Source organism: Columba livia, chromosome 6 (assembly GCF_036013475.1).
Source record: "Columba livia isolate bColLiv1 breed racing homer chromosome 6, bColLiv1.pat.W.v2, whole genome shotgun sequence".
NCBI lineage: Eukaryota > Metazoa > Chordata > Aves > Columbiformes > Columbidae > Columba > Columba livia.
Window position 1 is genome coordinate 882,010 of NC_088607.1, and position 19,531 is coordinate 901,540.

The 19,531-nt window shown below is 48.9% G+C and overlaps 1 protein-coding gene across 47 annotated transcripts in view; it reads right to left on the reverse strand.

Annotated features, from left to right (window-relative positions):
* Positions 1 to 591: 591 nt before the first annotated feature.
* The window catches only part of JAKMIP3 (Janus kinase and microtubule interacting protein 3), a 73,791-nt gene continuing 54,851 nt past the window's right edge, over positions 592 to 19,531 (reverse strand). For 24 of the 47 annotated variants that reach the window (XM_065066643.1, XM_065066638.1, XM_065066648.1 and 21 more), the window contains 6 exons: positions 19,310 to 19,378; positions 19,157 to 19,234; positions 16,098 to 16,301; positions 15,694 to 15,759; positions 13,024 to 14,152; positions 592 to 2,582 (listed from right to left, as the gene is read on the reverse strand). In XM_065066643.1, coding sequence (XP_064922715.1) covers positions 14,027 to 14,152; positions 15,694 to 15,759; positions 16,098 to 16,301; positions 19,157 to 19,234; positions 19,310 to 19,378 — 543 coding nt within the window. In that variant the 3' untranslated portion in view covers positions 592 to 2,582; positions 13,024 to 14,026. Of the gene's footprint in view, positions 2,583 to 13,023; positions 14,153 to 14,691; positions 14,764 to 15,693; positions 15,760 to 16,097; positions 16,302 to 19,156; positions 19,235 to 19,309; positions 19,379 to 19,531 lie in introns of those variants that run through there. The other 23 variants (XM_065066668.1, XM_065066665.1, XM_065066664.1 and 20 more) reach the window with 5 other exon arrangements.

Below are 19,531 nucleotides of genomic sequence, written 5' to 3' on the forward strand. Positions count from 1 at the left end.
ACCCGTGTGCGGCCGCCGGCGGTTTGCACGGCGGGTTGCACAGCGGTTCGCACAGCGGTTCGCACAGCGGGTTGCAGAGAGGCTTGCACGGCTGGTTGCACGGCGGGTTTCACCGCGGCCCCGCCAGGACGGGTCCCAGCGCCCAGCACCGGCCCCGCCAGCCGCTCCCCGCGCTCGGCAGCCCGGCCCGGGCTGCGGGGTCACCCCCGTGTCCGCGGGAGGGTCCCGTCCCGGGGGTGGCCCGGGCGGAGTGATGAACGTCTCACCCTGTCACATCTCGCCTGGCACGCGCTTCAGACATCGCCTTCCCACTCATCTCGGTAGGTGCGAGATGGGCTTGTTCCCACCGGCAATTAAGTGATGAGAAAATAAGAAAGTTAGTATTCAGCTCAGTAGGAGGCAAGCTGTTACATTACCGTGGATTTGCAAGAATATTGTTTTTGTTCACGATTTAACCGATTTTTTTCAGGTAGAATTCAAAAAGTGGTAAAAAAAATATTGCTTTATAATAAAAAAATCAATGAAGTTACAGTAACTAATCAAAGGCTTCCTTTGTGCAACCTGGGACAAGAACCAAACCAATTTATCTAATTTGAAGGTTTAAAACAGATCTTTTTATTAAAAGTTTACAATAATTTATGTATTTTACAAATGAATAGAAAGTCTCTTGATATATATCATATGAATCACAATACAAAAATATGTGTAAAATTCTGTAATTGAGCAATCAAGCCCTGTTTTAGGCCTGTCAATTACTGTTTCAGCACTGACCAAACGTTACGTATTTAGGATATGGTTGTCAGGATTATATTAGAGAGCACAAGTCACGGCACGCTGGCCCTTGGGGAAAAAACCAAACATTTTCTCTGGTTTACATTTTGCATAAGTTTACAATAGTTCCTTTTTATAAAATGTACAATACATAAGTACAGGGTTTAATACACATATTCACAATACGATTTCCTGAGTCTAAACTAAATCCATGTAGGTGCCAGCGCACGCTGCCCATCACGAGGTGGTGGCGTTGGGGACACGCGGGGACGTGCCGCGGGGACACGCAGAGGGACTCCCGGGCGCGTGTCTCTTGGCGTCAGGAGTTTGTTCACAAGCTGTGTAAGGCACTCGCGGATACTCTGAAGGCTACAGATAGTACTAGAGCAGAACACTGTCCGGAACAGCCACAGTCCTCCGACAGAGTACAGGCCTGAGTCCCCCAGTGTGGCAGAGCCAGCTGCAGTTCCCATGGATTTCAGTTTAGACGTGTAGCGCTGCGGCAGCTGGACCATGGCACAAGAGCCCACGGGACCGGGTAGGAACCGCCCCGGTGCTGCCCGGACCCCGTCCCGCAGTCGCACGCCGCTCCGGGGCTCGCGGGTGAAACGCAGCCGTCGCGACAGATGGGTAACGCAGCCAGGGATACGCTTGGTTTGTCTGCCCCCGTCCTGTTGTTGTTTGAAGGAAATCTGGGGAATTTCTGAGATGCTCACAGGTGAGAAGCCAGAGCGGTTTCAGTCCCTGGCTCACGCTGGTCACCTGAGGAGCAGGACAGGTGGGGGTCCCTCCCCAGGCTGTGACCCCCCAGGCTGTGCTGCCTCACACTGCACCCCAGGATGGGGCTGCAGGAAAAGCTTCATCACAGAGACACCATGAGGGCAATGACCCCTCTGCAATCCTGTGGCTTTGAGAATATGGTTTTAAAAGCTGCGCAAGAGCCAGCGGTAAGAAGAGAGCGAACGAGGCGTGACACACTCGTCCCGCGGGTGACGGGCGGCACCAGCTCCAGGACGGCTCCGGCCACGGCCAAGGACCCATCGCACCGAACCCCAGAGGGATCAAACACAAAGTGACTGGAAATTGAGCGAAAGCCCTAATGTTGGAATTAAGGAGCACGTTTATGTAAATATGCTGTCTCTGCATTTATAAGAACCAGTTTTGAAAACATTCTTTGAGCCATTTTTTTCTTTCTTTCCTATGTACATATCTTTTTACATATAAATATTAACATATACATAAGCATAATCCCTTATTTACACATGTCCCTGTCCTGTACAGTTAGTTTTTTAAAGAAGAAAACCAAACCAAACCCATAACTAAGTCTAATTAATGGGACAATGGAACTGAAATTGCAGACACATACACACAGCGTGCAAAAGCGCGGCCGAGCAAACAGCGATGGAATGGATCCAGGCCCCTTCCAAACACCCTCCCGGTCACTTGGCATTTAACAACCTTTTAAGCATGAAATACAGAAGTAAAAATGTAGCTCATCAATGTTTTCCCAACATTAGTATCTGGTAGAATGCCAATATGTTCAATTACTTTTATAATATAATCATTTGCTGATATCAGAATCCATAACCTTTGACTTAGAATGTCACATTACATCAGTACAAACAGAACACTTCTCTGAACAGTTAATTTTCTCATGTTTTTGTAGTTCAGCTCCCTTTGCTGTTTACACTGTCCAGTTCAAACAGACGATTGATGTACAAGTGGCTGGAGAGTTTTCACAATTACAGTGTGAGGGGATTTTCTTCGTAGCTTTACAAACTCAACACGAGCTTTGGAAGCGGTGCAGGTACCTACGGAATAAAATAAACATGAGGGTTAACTACAACCGGGATTCTCTCTCTCCACACGCGATTTTCAGTCCCAGGCACTACAACATTTCCATTTCATGGGGTTTGCTAGATTGTGTAAGTAGCTCACAATTAAGTGTTCCTGGGATGGGGACCCCGGGGACAGTGAGTGCATGAGCAGTGACCACAGCACCGAGACACCAGCACCGCAGCAGCCGGGCCGGGAAATAGCAACCAGGTGATTTGTTTGGTAATTAGTAGTTATCCTCCTACCACAAATTAAAGGAAAAAAAGGCTGAGACAAATGTAGCTCAATTCCTGAGCTGACAGAGAGCTGGTAAATCTGCTTCATTCAGTGGCAGAACTTGCCCTCCGAGCAGAAATGGTCCCCCCCATTTCCGCTCCAGGATTTAGTGGCCATCCCGTATGAATATACAGCCCCGTATGGATATACAGTCCTGTTCAGATATACAGCCCTCTATGCATATACAGCCTCATGTGGATATACAGTCCCATGTGGATATATGGCTCTGTATGGATGTACAGCCCCGCATGGATACATAGCCCCATATGGATTAATGGCTCCATATGGATATAGAGCCTCATATGCTACCGGGAGAGCAATCAATACCAAATCCTGCTGCCAGGGCCTCCCCAGTGCCCTGGGGACAGGGTGACACCGCTCCCGTGGGGAACATCAATCCCAGGAATCTCAATAAGCAGTTCCTAAAAAGACACGGAACTTGGAGAAGCCCCGAGTGAGTAACGCTGGATGTCGCAGACGTCGCTTTGCTCTCTGCTGGAGCGCGCGGCCCCGCCAGCGCAGTCACAACGCGTTTGGGTGACGGCACACGGGGTGCGGGGCGCTCACCGAGGATCAGCCGCTGTCACCGCAAATGTCACCGACATGCTGCCTGGGCACTGCGTGGAGGGCTGATGTTCGCTTGTTTCTAAAGGAACAGTTATTCTCTCATCATGCAATCTTCTGACAAAGAGTTTGGTGGTTTTTTTTTTTAGAAAGCTGCGAAAATGGGTCAAAAAAAATGTTAATGGGTGGAACTTGAATATTTGTGCACCTGAGTGTTCACTGCATCTGGGAAACTGCAGCCTCACTGAACCAGAACAATCCAGAACTGCAGTTCCTCAAAGATTACGGATTTTATATGGAAAAGGAATGAGCACCTTAGTTAACTCATTATTACGCGCAGCCTCTTACCAAGGCTGCAGTGGAAGGCTATATTATATATCTATATCTATATCTATATCTATATCTATATCTATATCTATATCTATATCTATATCTATATCTATATCTATATCTATATCAATCTATGTTTCTTTATTTACAAATGGTACTAAGGGGATTTGCTGGGGTTTTGTCCAAACACGGCAGGCTGAGCTGTAAATCCCATTTTGCCCGCTGCGGTGGGGTGTCGCTGGCCGTGGGGACCAGCCCGTCCCGGTGACACAGCAGATGGGCCATCTGCCCTCGCACCGCCGGCACCACCGACCATATGGCTGGAGGCGGCAGCGCTGGCGCTGGCCGCGCACCGCGCGCCGTTGCGGGGAGAAGACGGGAAACGCTCAGGGAATAACGAAAAGGCAGCTAAGCCACAAAGGCAGGAATTCAACTCGCTAAGTGAATGTTCTACAGCATCTCGCTCTGCTTATGTTAGGCAGAGTTAATAATCAGTTACAATGTGGGTGCAAGCTTAAGTTGGCTGAAAATGTGAATTACCATTTGGCCAAGCACCGAACAAGGTGCAGCGAAGGTGTAAGAAGGGACAACCTGTGGGGTTTTTTTTCCCTTTTTTTCTCCCCCTCCATTTTTTTTTCCCCTGGCAAGAAGATGGAAATCTCTGCTATTTGCAATGACGTTACAGTGATTTCCAGTAGCTAAAGATCCAGCTGATAACAGTTTCGGATCTCTCAGTTCTGACAGCTGCAAAAAAATGCACCTTAGTTTTAAGTTATTTTTTGCTAATATCTGACTGTGCGAGCCAGACGAGCGCTTGAAGACACCGACAGCCTCCCCACTTTGATTCTCTACTGAGCAAAAACGGGCCTCTGCAAACAGTTCAGAATGTTCCACAGAAGCATCATCCTGCCCAAAGCTAAAAGTTGTTATATTAAAAAATAAAATAAAATAAAAATTTAAGGTTTTAAGTGGGGAAAGTTGGTTTGGCTACAAAATTCAGCGTCCCTTTTGCCTAGTGTTCACCTGTGAGGGCACCAGGGCCGGGAGCCCCCGGTGCTCCAGCCCCGCTGCGGGTACCCCAGGAACGTGTCCCTGGTGCAGTTTGGTCCTGGTCAGACTGATCTGGAAAACTTTACATTTCCCCCAATCAAATATACCAACCGAAGGGAAATTACCTGACATTATCCATTTTTGTTGATACTGAACATACGCTGCAAAAAACATCTATTCATGAGCATACAAGCATTTCACTTTATAACTACTGATAGGGCTGAAATTCAAAAGGCTGTTCTGGGGGCCCTGGGGACCCCTGAAGCTTGACAACCCCTTCCTGGACTGGGGAGCCCGGAGCTGGTGCTGGGTTAGGGATCTGGGCACCACCTCCCCCGCGAGGTGATGGATGGGGGTTCAGACACCACCTCCCCAGCGAGGTGCAGGATGGGGGTTCAGACAACACCTCCCCAGCGAGGTGATGGATGGGGGTTCAGACAACACCTCCCCAGCGAGGTGCAGGATGGGGGTTCAGTCGCCACCTCCCCAGTGAGGTGCAGGATGGGGGTTCAGTCAACACGTCCCCAGCAAAGTGCAGGATGGGGGTTCAGACACCATGTCCCCAGCAAAGTGCAGGATGGGGGTTCAGACACCATGTCCCCAGCAAAGTGCAGGATGGGGGTTCAGACAACACCTCCCCAGCGAGGTGCAGGATGGGGGTTCAGACACCATGTCCCCAGCAAAGTGCAGGATGGGGGTTCAGACAACACCTCCCCAGCGAGGTGCAGGATGGGGGTTCAGACACCATGTCCCCAGCAAAGTGCAGGATGGGGGTTCAGACAACACCTCCCCAGCGAGGCGCAGGATGCGGGTTCAGACACCACCCCCCAGTCGCCGCCGGCACCAGTGCTGACCTACATCCTCCAGCCGCCACCTCCCATCACCGCGGCTCCGCGAGACTGGACTAACGAGGGTAACAACCAGCACGCTGGGTTCTAACCCCTTCTGCCCACTTCCCTTCACAACTCCGTGCCACAAACAGCGCCCACGCGAGTGCAGAACGCCCGGGCTGCCGGGCACCACGCGGCTCACCCGTCTGCAGGGGAGACGGAAATCCCACACAGATGCGCTATGAACTGCTGCTGCCACAGCACAAAACACTGTTGATCCTCTGAGGTTTAATAGCAGGGCTTTAAAAGCTGTTTCCTTCCATTGCAAATGATTCATTTGTGATAAAATCTTTCAGAAACAAACTGGATACTCTCACACACACACATGCACCTGTGCATAGAAGAAGTCTATAGCATTTCTTTTCATGATGGATTTTGAAGCAGTGTGTAACAGACAATGAGAAGATTTATAAGTAAAACTATCTGATGATGCCTATACCATCCAAAAAGCAGCACATGACAGCACGGCCGTGGTTCCTGTACTCCCACCAGAGCAGCTTACATTAAATTTATCTAGTTTAATCATGCTTCGTTCTTGAATAATAGCTGATTCTGCACTGAAAACTATTTGTTTCGCCCTTTAGAAACCTGGGTTACATGAGTTGCTGGTATCATCCCCCAGTTATTGGTGGCATTTCAAATGGAAAATTGGTGCTTATGAGTGAATTTGTAAAACATTTCCATGTACTTTTCATGTAATTGGTGAATGACAGAATACTTTTTAAAAAGATAAATCTATTAGAAAACAGTCATTATGGCAGAAAAATATGCTACAATAGCTATAAAATATATTTCCATATTGTGTAATGTAATGCATCCCCAATTGCTCTATAAATGAGATAATATCACTAGTCGTTACATACCCCAAAAAAACTTGTTTTCCAGCTAAGGAAAAGAATTTAAAATATTTGTCTTCTATATTTGCAATAACGTGGATTTTAAAGACTTCCTTAGTGCTTGACCCTTACAGAGACCTCTGTTTGTGATGTCTAAGTGGCGAGTTTATGGCTGGAATCCCCTATGCAGCGTAGAGCGTATGGCTGGAATCCCCTATGCAGCATATGGCTGGAATCCCCTATGCAGCATATGGCTGGAATCTCCTATGCAGCATATGGCTGTAATCCCCTATGCAGCGTGTAGAGTATGGCTGGAATCCCCTATGCAGCACATGCACCCTCATGCTGCCGGGGCTGAGGATGCTGGGGACATGAATCCTGGGGGCAGTGGGAACCGGGTTTCGCATCGGGGGCTCTGCTGGGACCTGCAGCCGGAGGGGCTGTCCAGCCCCCTCAGCCCACTCAGACAGTCATCAGGAACGGGGTGTCTGTGCTTTCAAAATCAATCTGCAGGGAATGCAGCAATGGATGCAGCAATGGATGCAGCAATGGATGCAGCAGGAGCAGGGAATCGCCATCCCCCCGCTTCACCTCTTCTGTGCCACATTGGCTCTGAGGGGCAATGGAAGCAAATCACTGAAACAGCTCTGAAGGTGAAAAACAACGAAAACGTGACAATCTGTCCAGAACCCGGTTGCTCACAGGCATTATTTCTTACTACAGATCACCAGGGCGCAAATACGGCTGAGCTGCGGTGTCAGTACCCGCCGGTTCAGAAGGTTTTGGGGCAGTGGAAGCCCACACAAGCCATGAACACAGAGCCAGGGCAGCAAACGCGGGTGGACAACATGGGGTGACAACACGGGGTCCTCAGGGCACCCAGGACCCACAGCAGCCCCACGGCAGCGCGACGCAGCTGTGTCCAACCCAAGCATCGCGCTCTCTCCTACGTGACCTTTTCGCTGCAGTTTTTAGGAAACATCGCTGCAGCTGACACCCTCATAAATCTGTTAACTTATACATTTACAGCCGTTGGGATCCTCCAGTCGCTCTCTTGGTACAATTAGTGCAGGTCAAAAAGGTTGCTCTGATTTGGTGACGTGTGAATGTTTTCCAGCCCCTGTACATCCAGGGCCGTCAGAGCGCTGCTAGGGCGTGCTGGTACAGCCCTGACAGCCTCTGACACTCATTGCATCCGTTTGTTGTATCCCCAGGGTGTGTGCTTGTTTATAACAAGCAGCAAACAGGCTGTTGGGGCGATCTGGCTTTGGAAAAAGCCATTGGCAGAATAAAATCTCCTACATCTGCCTCCGCAGCTCTGTGTAAAGCTGTTATAGGTCTTGGCTGCTTGGACGTGTTCTCTTTTCCCTCAACACAGCATCCTAGCGAATAATGCTACATAGTAAGTCAAATATTCATTATTCTCACCTAATTATCTAACTAAAAAGTCTTCAGAATTGTGACTCTTCCCAATCCATCATCTCAAAACAAAACCTTCACATTTCTCTGCTTCTATCTATTCATAACAGCACTGGCAGGGATACACGATGTTCCTGGCATGGTACTATCGAATAGTTGTAGGAGTTTTTTAGGCCTGTTATGTGAAAACTTCATGAATAAAGAGCATGAATTCACAGCAAGTTGTGCCTAACAGCACTTGGAAGTAGTCATTACAAATTAAGTTTAATCCAGCTAATTTGCATTTACACTTAAAATTTGATTCTCCAGATAATATTCACGTGTTTTGTTGTGCATCTCCCTATCAGAAGTGAAAGGATCAGGTCCCTGGCAGGAACCAAGAGAAGGTTCCTGCTAATTCATGCTGGAGCATGTTCAAAAATACATGAGCAAAAGAAGAACAAATATGTGTCAGGATAACCCCTTCCCCAGAGGTTCTGACTGCTGCAAGCCTTGCAAATTACAGCTGTGCATATATCAATGTATTTATATATATATATATATGGGGAGTGCATACACAAACATGTCCATTTACAAATACAATGCATTTTTTTAAAAAGCTCACTTTATAATAGATTTTTCAGCTATTTTTTCACCAGGCCATTACTGAGCTTGATACATTATAAGAATCTGTGTCCTTGTTATTGACAAGAACTCAGCAGGAATAAAATTAAGGGGAAGAACCCGTCAGACTTAATGACAACTGAATCTGCTCTGCCCGGGAGTAAATGAACGATTAAATGAACGATTACCTCTAAAAAGAGCTCCGTGGAACTGGCTTCTACATGCGAACCTGGACCGAGTTATGCTGAATGTATATTTCGATTATAATTATGATTTGTTGCTTTCCCCTAACAACACCCTTACAGTGATGATACAGATGTGAAACAACACCCACTGCAGAGCGTGTCTGCTCCCTGAGACACCCCAGAGACGGCCGGTTTAGGCAGCAACGTCTCTGTGGGGCTCTGTTCTGCAACGTCCCTGCTGAGGGACCTGCCCGGGTGCTCGGGGCGCAGCAGACACCACACGGAATCGCTGCTGAGCGCAAATTCACGGCACGTTTGCACTCTGAGAAAGCTCTTTGCTCCTTCTCACAGGTGTAAGAACAGCCACGTGAGCCACGCTGTACCCAGACACCCCCGCAATAAAATAGGAACGCGGGTTTCTCGATCCTGGAGAGGATAAGGTAAAGAACTGTCGCAGGTACTGCCCTTGCCTACCCTGCCCAGGACGCACAACCGCCATCATAAACCAGATGTTCTACTCAGAGGGAAAATCTCAGCAGGTCTCCCTCAAATTATTTTGCTGCAGGAGTTGGCAGAACAGTAACCAGCAGCGTCTTTATAAACGGAGACCTCTCCGTGACCAACACGCTGTGCCAGACGCGTCTCATCCTGCCCCGTCCCGCAGCGCCCGCCGCGCTGCCCCGGACCCCATCTCCTCTCATCTGAAAATGCAGACTGACATTGTCGCTTCCGTGCATTTCAGTCTGGAACAGCCCCAAAACATTAAAGCAGACATACTGTGCAGCGAGACACCCTGCGCTTTTATATAGATTGACAACAATTAGTCTGCCAGAAATCACTTTGTTATTGCTGAGCCGCATCCTGCTCTTCACTGAGATCAAGAAAGTTACACAAGATTTACGTGGCCATAGAAATGAGCAGCCTCTGAGTAATTTCCTCTGTATCTTCCCACCAATACTGTTTGCTCAACTGGAGCTTCTCGACGGCTTGAATTTCCCTGCACAGTTCACTTTAAACAAAGCCGTTCGGGGTCATCGTGCGCAGCAGAGACTTGCCAATTAGTATTCTAATAATGTAGCTCATTAGCTTTACCGCCATACTCCTGTGAAGAAAGCCATTCACAACCCCTTTCAAAATGCATGAATGTATAGACTCGGAAGGCAGCTGATAGAACATTACAGGAAAATTCAAGCTCCAGTAGCTCGCCAGCTCCCCTGTGCATCATTTCTGGAAAAATGTGCTGCTGACCTCAAAAAACCAACCTCTTCCGACAACTGAAACACACCGACGGAAAAGCACTTTGACTATGGGATCGGTGCATAAAACAACGTAAAGTAATGACTGCAAGCCCAAGAGGGTGACAGGCGCTCCAGCACAGGCGCGGGAGGAGGTGACCGGTGGGAGCTCCGCAGGGCTCACCAGCAGAGACGGCACCTGCCTCCCATGGATGGGCGAATACCATTGTCTGATTCTGAAGATTTGAAACTGGCATTTCCAACTGCTGCCTCGTGTAGGAAATACGTTGTCTATTCTTAAAAGTGCTCAGACCACTTCTAAAAAGAATTTATACTGGTGTAAGAAACACAAGGACAAGAGGATCTGGGGACAGGTGGGTTAGTCTGAGATCACGGTCCATGCTGAGCCTAAAGCTGCTGGTCACCATCACCGAGGGGTGTTGGGAGACCGTCTCCTCACGCTCCTTTTAGACCGAGGTACCCCCTCCGTCCTCCTATCGCTGACAAGATGTAAACAGTTTCCTTTTAATATTAATATTTTCAATTATTTCATTAAGATTAAAATAATTAAGACTGTAATTACAGTACGGCCCTGTTAACAACGAGAAACCTTACAGTCAGGAATCAAACCAGATCCTTCATCACAGAGCGAATTTCTCTTTGCAAGGATAAGCACATGACCTACTTTTGTCATTCCAGTTTTATCTGTGTCACTCTCAGTCCAGGGTATTGTGACATAATGCCTCGAATGTATTTATCAGAAGGAATTTAGTTACAAAAGACATTGTGCGGTCATGATGGGCAACTACTCCTATTCCTCAGGCATTCCCAGACTCCTTCCCGTGCCAGGCCCGCAGCTCCATTTCACATGTGTGTGTAAACACATGCACACAAAGAGTGTGGTATTAGGTACAGCTTCTCAGCTCCCCAAGTTCATTTAGGATTTGACTGAACACGCGCTTAGACACTGTTGCTGCCTTCCCAAAGCGTGAGCATTCAGGTACAAGCTCGTGCATCGGGTGCGGATGTTTCCTATGCAAAGCCGGGCTGCACAAGTCACCCCACATTCCGGGGAGGCCCCGGGGTGTCTGTGTGCACTCCAGCTCAGCACACACGGCAGGAACACACCGCCCCCCAGACGTCACCCGCACGGGCAGAGAGGCAGGGCATTCAACGGGAAGCTTGCACGAAAATGTGCATTTGCTGGAGCATAGAGCCTAGTGCTCCATCATTTGCACTAATTACTGCCTGTGCCGGTCAATGGCCACTGCAGCAGAACTTACTTCTGTGTCTGATGTAAAGAGGAGAAACAGCAGGTGTCCGACAGAACAGGCACGGAGGTTCCAAGTAGAATTCTTTAAAAATGCTACTTATCTTTGTCAGATGTTCTTTCATTTTGAAAATAGAGTTAAAAAATAAAAAGTGTTTTGGGTCTTGCTGTTGTTCGGTTTTTTAATAAAATGTGATAATTGGGAAAAATATTACAAATTTGGGGATGCTTATGCTCTTCCATATATGTAAAAGCTAGTATCAAGAAAAATTTCTCTTAGTTTATCTGGCAACTTATTTATTTGGAAATAAGCCTGTGCTACCTATTCCTGGGAGCCTCCAATCTCCAATACGATGTAAACACCCAGCAAGAGATAACTCACTTCCCAGACGTGCCGAAGGCCGGCGAGCGGCCCCGCGGCAGCGGCGGCGCCGGGGATGCCCCTGCAGAGCCTGGTCCTGCTGCTGGGTTCTCCACGGCAGAGCCTGACAAGAGTGGGCACCGCCACATCCGACCCGCGTCTGACCGCTCGGAAAAGCAGGAACGCCGTCCCGAGCAGCAAATCAGTAACCTGCACTCAACACCTTGACATCTGAGAGAGGTTCAAACTCAGATCCGATAGACGTTCTGCTAGAAGGAGCATTTGGAAAATAAAAAAGAAAGCAAGGAAATGGGTGGGATGACGTCCGGGGAGACGGTTCTCTGGAGCAGAGCCCAGCCCTGTGCGGGTGGCACAAGGGACAGGTGAACAGGAGCTGGGGCAGCCCCAGCAGAACTGGCCTTCACCCAGCAGATAAGTGCTTGGATTTGCCTCCTGGTTTGCCCATCCACAGACTCATCCTGAGCGTTATCCACAGGAGCAACAAAATTCTATTCCAGATTCTTATTTTTTGGAAATTAGAGCATTTTTGCACATTTTGGGACAGAGAGCAGGGTTCAGCAAGCACTGGTCTTTCTGAGCATGACAGACGGCCCTGGGCTGTGGCAGTGGCGATTTCTCACCAGCCGTTTTGCCGGGTTCTGGTCCCCTGTCTAACATCTGGATATTCTTCAATATTCTTAAATAAAGGAGCTTCAGACGGTTCTGGGGTGACCGCTGCTACTGCCCCATCACATTCACCGGCCAAGTAACTCATTACCAGCAACAATTAGAAAACAAGGGAAATTGCGAATTAAAATACTTTTCTGACTACTATTTGACTTTTCAATCCAAAATGAAAAATATGTTCGTCTGCTGCACTTAAATATTTTTAAAAGCTGCGTGATTGCTCGCTGTTCATACAGATTTGACAGTGTATTTCATGACCTCCCTGGTTATTTGGTGTTGAGTGACCACTGATCTAAAAGCATAAAGTTAACATTTGTGATCATATCCTACTGAAACTCAACACCTAAACTACTAAAGTAAGATAGAGGTAAATAAATAATATTTGCATAAAGACTTTGGTAACTGTGTGATCATCAGAAGCATTTTAACCTGAGCAAGAGAGACTACCAGCTGCGTGAAGGGAGTTACACGGTATATATAATCACATAACTAAGGGGTTTGCGGCTGATCAGTGCATTTCACCTCCCAGGAGCTGGTGCTTTACTCCTGTCTCACATCTCCAGGATGGGATATAATCACACAACTAAGGGGTTTGCGGCTGATGGGTGTATTTCACCTGCCAGGAGCTGGTGTTTTCCTGCTGTCTCACATCTCCAGGATGGGACATAATCACATAACTAAGGGGTTTGCAGCTGATCGGTGCGTCTCACCTGCCAGGAGCTGGTGTCTTCCTCCTGTCTCACGTCTCCACGGCCAGGCAGCTCCTCCAGTGTCTCCTGCCCCCCGGGAGCTGATCCTGCGTCCCGCAGCCCCGGCTCCGCGCTCCCGCACGGCCCATACGGTCAATCCCACTGGGCGATTTCTTCTGGATTGTTCCTCCTTCAGCTGTTTCTGCAGAGGACCCGTTCCACTGCCCGCTCCGGGCTGGGGCTCCACAGCATCCCCGCTCCTGGCCAAGGCGGCAGCATCTTCTGCTCCCTCTCGCGTGTCCCCCAGCCCAGAGCGTGCAGATCAGGGACAATGTGTTTTAACGTTAATTCTCTTCCCAGTTGAACTTTTTGCTGGGACAATGTTAAGCCTTTTGTCATCATTCAGGGAGAGCGAATTATAAATCATGATGCCATCCTTCTCATCGCGCTGCGGGCCACGGTCTAGTGCAAACTCAAAAGAAATTTCCAGCTTGATTTCCTGAACATGGCTTCACGTTTTTCCCTAAAACTGGGCTTGTGGGGTATTCAACAAACCATCGGACACACCCTGTGTTGTGAAGAAATACCTTGGAACAAAACCACTTCATTTTCATTCGCATGTATCTTCTCATGAGTTACTGCCTCTGGAACTCTTCCCAAAATCTTCTTTCAAGACAGATTTTTAAATAACTATGAATAACAAATACAAATGCGTGACGTAGAAAACAGGACACGGTCACTTCTACAGAGAAGCAATTTACTCCCTGCTTAGCAGGGAACCCAGATGTATTCAGTTTATCTGAACAAGGATACCGCTCGTCACGCAAAGCTGAGAGCGACTTCAAGCAGCAGAGCCGGGCCCCGGAGGAGCCGCGGCGGGGAGGGACGGGGTTTTTGGCTTTCCTCTTCGTCGGCTTAGTTCCGGCTTTTCCAAACGCTCGCTCAGGGATTTCAGCGCTGCAGACGTTTCCACGGACCCGAGCTGAGCTTCAGTCCGAAAGGGTGAGAAAGGCTGCTCCTTCCATCACCAGCAGCAAAATACGAGAGATATTTGGGGTGTCTGAAACAGCAATGTCTCTTTTTCTGCCTCGGGAATCAGTGCTGTCTTCCTGTTACTAACGGCAGAAGCAATTCCAGCTTCCTCGGTAGGCTGGAACAAGAACCGAGATTTAAAAACAGCGATCAAAAAAGAGTATGTCTAGCCAAAAATAACATGCATGAAATTTCTGTAAGATTTGTGTTTATAACTATCTGTGTGAGCTGTACAACTGATAAAAAAGGATTTGTGCTGTATTCTGTTGACTCTGATGACTCATAGGGAATGTTCCCCTCGATGTGGTCATTTCTGCCATCTCCAGAAGCACAGATTGGCATTTTATCTCTTATTTACATGGGAAAAAAGGTGGGCCTAGGCAATATCTTAGGGTCCGAAGGTGTGATGCTGGGAGAAACACATTTATTATATAAATGACACGTTGTCCCCAAGCCATTCTGGCTTTTCAAGCCCAAAGACAGAACCAGCTAATGCGAGGGGGTTAATCCAGCTGTTAGCGAGTCAGCCCAGCTGTGCGGGAGGGAGCGCTGGCTTTGGAGATCTCCATTTGGGTGATCTGGGGCACCCAGGGAGCCCCCAATCCTGCGGAGGGTCCAGGATGAGGAAGGCAGAGCAGAGGTGATCCGGGCACTTACCTCCTGTGTGCGGCCTGAGGGCTACGACCAAAGAATGAAAGCTAAGGAGAAAAATAAAAACAAAAATAAAAACTGAAAAGGGGGGGAGGAGAGGAAAAAATGGAAGAGAAGAAAGAGAATCAGAGTTTACAGTGTGTTTAGCTGAGAAATAAGCTGTGGTTACAGACAGAGCACAACAGAACTTGCCGTTGGGAAGAAATGCGAGGGTGCAGTGAGCGCTGGGGCTGGGCTGGGCTGGGCTGGGCTCTGCAGAACCCAGCAGCTCCAGCTGCTCAGCATCGCTCTGCCCAGCCCAGCCAAGCCCAGCCCAGCCAAGCCCAGCCCAGCCCAGTGCTCCAGAAAAATGGGGAGGAAAAAGAACAACAGCTGCATTCTTCTGATGCCTCAAAAAATACCCCAAACCTGCACTGCTAAGGTTTGGGTTTAGTTTCAGGTGACAGTCCAGCTCAGCCCCTGTTGTACCAGAACAAGTTCTCCCATGGAAATTTCACTAGATGGCTCCAGATGAGGGTCATTTTGGGGTGAAATTCAACAGTTATGGCTTGGCCGGAGAAAGCTCGATGGCATTGACCGCGATGGCAGCGCCTGTGGCTGCGGGCGAGGAGAGGAGAGGGAACCCGCGGTTCCCTTGGGGCGCAGGTCTGCACCACTGCATGTGCAGGCACTGCGGGTGGGAGGAGGAGAGATCCCGAATCCTTTTGCTGAGCGAGACCTCCCCGGTGCAGCCAGCAGCTCTCCAGCCTCCCTGCCCGGGCACGTGGAGCCCACGGCCTTGCAAGTCCTGCGATTAGGACTCTACTGAAGGACAACAGGAGGAAAGACTCCATTTAAGCTGGTAACCTTTCCTTCTCAGAGGGACTAATGCAAATGCAAGATGGTTTCTCATGTTAGTTCACTGCACTAACAAACACAAACTTCTTAAAAGGTTGTTTTCTTAGCCAAGGTGAAATGAATAGATGGTCATGTGCACATACAAACACTGTTTCATCTGCATTACCTTACCTTTTCCTCTAACTCTTTTATTTGTCTTTTTTGGCCTTCAATTCTTTCTTCTAGCTCTTTAATTCTCTGTCAGATTTCAAATAAAAAAATATTTATTATCCAACCAAATACAGATGTACCCAGAAGATGCATTATTTTTGGAGGTATAAATTGTATGTGCTTGTGCTTCTAAAAGAAAAAAAAAAGGGTTTTAAGCTGTAAATGAATCCTCCGTGAATGTCACTATGCACAACAAATTCATGAAAACCAGGAGGCCCTGTTTGCAGGGGTTGTCCAAGGCCACTGCAATTCTGGCCGCAGGACCAGCCATTCCTGGGCCAGCTCTATGAGCAGAGGCCGGTGCTCCCGGGGTCACCACGGTCCCATCCAAGGGACCGTCCCACCCGATCCCGTGCAGCACCCACCTGCTGTGCGTGCTGAATGAGCTCCATCCGCTCGCGCAGGATCTGGGCGTCCCTCTCCCGCAGCTCGCTCATCACCTGCCGCTTCCATTGCTCTACGGCGCTCTTCAGCTTCTCTTTCTCCTCTTCTGAAAGAAGTTCGGAAATTTTGGCTCCAGCTTCTTGCTGCAGGGCATCATAGAGCATGGCTTCTAATTCCAGAATTTGCTAATCAAAAACAATATAAGGCTGTCAGCTGGACCTTGTCTCCGGTCGGATGAGGGTTTTGTGAGGAACTGAAGATCCTCCCCCGGGACGGCCAGGGGAGCAGCAGCGGCCGTGCGCTGGGCACCCCGCGCGGGATGCAGCGGGGAGCTCAGCCGGGATTAACCACCGCAGGCTGGTGTGACCCCGCGGGCTCCCAAAAACACACCCCTGTCAGCTTCTCCTTTCTGGAGACGGGACATGGCCATGGGGAGAAAAGGCAAAAAGAAACCAAAAAGGAAAGGAAAAAGGGAAAAGGGAAAGAGGTTCATAAGAGACTTATTCTGTGAGTCGCAGATATTTTTAAATGTAACGTTCAGTCTCTCCATTCACCTTTCCCGGCTGTTGTGTCAGCAGCAGGAGAGGATACGGCACCACTTGATACTCCTGTTGAGTGCTTACAGCACCTTGTACCAACAAGGTTAAAATGCCCATGTGAAGGCATTTCCAGCACGTCCTCCGGCAGAGCTGCCCGCTCTAAGAGGCTTTATGCTCAAGAAAAACAGATCTGGTAGCTGGGCCCTGTTCTGCAGTCTCCTGGTGATGGATGCACCCTCCAGATTTACTGAGATACACAGTGTGTGGGACACAGACTGGCAACGCTTCCCCAGGGGGACCCAGCAGGGTACCCTCCTGGGGCAGGTGACCTGGCCAGACAGCGTCTCCTGCTTCAAGTCCAAGATGAATGTTATTTCTTCATGCAAGGCAACAACATGACAAAATATTTTTCAGCAAGTTTGATATAGAGCCAGATACAGAGCAGCAACTGATGGCATCTTTACACACCCTTTCAAAAGCTGGTGGCATCTTGCAGAGCTCTGTGTCTCAGGAGAACATCACTGCAGCAATGGTGTGGTTGGAACCCTGCAGAGCTCTGTGTCTCAGGAGAACATCACTGCAGCAGTGGTGTGGTTGGAACCCTGCAGAGCTCTGTGTCTCAGAACACAACTGCAAGAGTGCAGCTTGAACCTCTAGACGGGCTGTCTGAAAATGCCATAGTTGTTTGTTGTGATAATTCAGGTCAACTCAAAATCATCAAGGTTTTCCACCTGAGTCTGCTGGTGGTGTTTTCTTACTGTGTCAGCGGAGTCAGGACAGAACAACACAAGCATTTACAACACTAACACAAGACCCACATCCTTGCTTATTGTGTCTCATCTCAATAAAATGCTGTTATTTGAAACGCGGGTTTCTGTTGGCCCCAAGCATCCATTATACACCCGTCACCCCTTTCTGATTACACTGATAGTGGGGCATGAGGAGCGTGGGGAAATTCAGGGTCTGCAGAGCAGCAGCAGTGTCAGGAGTCTCCGTGTGAGCCAAATCCCCCGCCAGCAACCAGAGGGAGTGAAAACCGTGCAAAAAGCTTAGCGGTTCCAGCTGGTAATCGTGTTGGCTGTAGGTTAGTGGGGGAAGATTAGTGGCTCCTTCTCCCAAAGGGCACAAAGGAGACATGGAAGGGAAACCAATTACACAAATCTAAAGAGCTTTTGCCACTTGAATTTTGGGGCAGAACAAAACTTTCTTGCTGCTTTCAGGCTGCATTTGTGCTGGGAGCAAAGCCCATGGCTCTGCCTGGGGACATTCACTGATGCCGTTAAAGAACACGGGACAATGCAAACAGCCCATGCAATGCATGGCTGAACGCAATACATCCGTTATGCTCGTTCCTTCTCCACGAAAGGCAGTGCCAAGGAGCTTGTTGCTGTTGGCCTTTGGTAAATTTGGGACCCTGGACCTGGCGATCCACCTCCCGGAGGAGGGCGAGTGGCTGGCCCGGAGCCACGGGGATGCTGAGGGACAGACGGCCAAGGCTCCACTCTGCTGCTATTGCAAGTTTCCGCCAATTCAGATTTATGGATCCATTTCAGATTTACCGATCTGTTTCAGAGCTCACCCAGTGCCTGAGGATCGTCCCTCTTGGGGCTGATCTGGGGACATGAATCCCCCAAACTGCTGCTCAGAGCAGCCCGAGGCTGCAGGGGATGATCTGGCCTTAGGGCTGAGACTGCAGGTAAGCCAGGCCTTGGGCACTTCCCAGGGTTTCCACTGGGCACAGGCTGGCTCAAATAGAGCTCAGCATTTGGCAAAATCAGTCTTAAAAATCATCCTCAAAGGACAGAAACCGTGCTGAGTAAAAACTCCCTCAAATGGTTTGAGATACAGATCATAGGTATCCAGAAAAAGAGGCGTAAGTACTCATGGCTTCCCAGAAAGTGTAAGATTTAAATGGAACTGAAAGAATGAGATAAATCAATATGAAAGTTTATGCATTTATGTGTTTCATGAGCATATATTGACCTTTTTCCTAACTGAAGGTAACAAGACCGCTGATGACTGAAGAGATGGTTTAAATGGCTTAGGATCAGCTAAAGATGAACCCGACCTAAAAGTGGTTTCATTTCATCTTCACAGAATCACAGAATATCTGCAGCTTTTGGTTACAGAGGCTGCAAGCTAAGACCTAAGGAAATGTCTAGGCTAAAATCTCTATTTTGGAAGGAAAAGAGAAGTTACTGAAAACATCATTTTCTTATCAGCTATTTACCGAAACCTCTACAAATTAAAACTTGTGTTAAGTTAATGTTCAGGTCCTAATCCTGCAAGGATCACCCAAACACAAGGAACTCTGTCCATAAGGAGCTCATCATTATGGCATGGTATAGGGGATTTGTTAAAATTCAGCCTGTTAGTCCTGGGCTCACTCCACGAGCAGTACTGCCCAGAGCAGAGGGTTTCTCTGTAGGGAACAGACCACACATATCAATACCACCCCCGGGAAGTCAGTCAGGACGCCAGCCCAGAGCGGCTCTGCTCACCTTGTGGGCCTGGTCCAGGGACTGCTTCCTGAAGTCCAGCTCCTCGTCCAGGTAGCCCTTCTGCTTGCTGAACAGCTCCTGCGGACACGGCAGAGGCGGTGGGTGCACAGCGCCCGGCTCGGCCGCCCCAGCCCCCTCCCGCCCCCTCGGTACCTTCTCGTTCTCCAGGTCCAGCATCTTCTGCTGCAGCGCAGACTCCGTCACCTCGATCTGCTGGAGCCACTGCGCACAAAGCAGAGCAAAGTGAGCCCGAGGAGCGGCGAGCACACGGGCTGCCGGCACACGCCGCACGGCACACGCCGCAAGTATTTCGGTACAGTCACCAAATAAAAGAGGAAAAATTAACTATATTACCACATTTTTTCTTTTCTATGT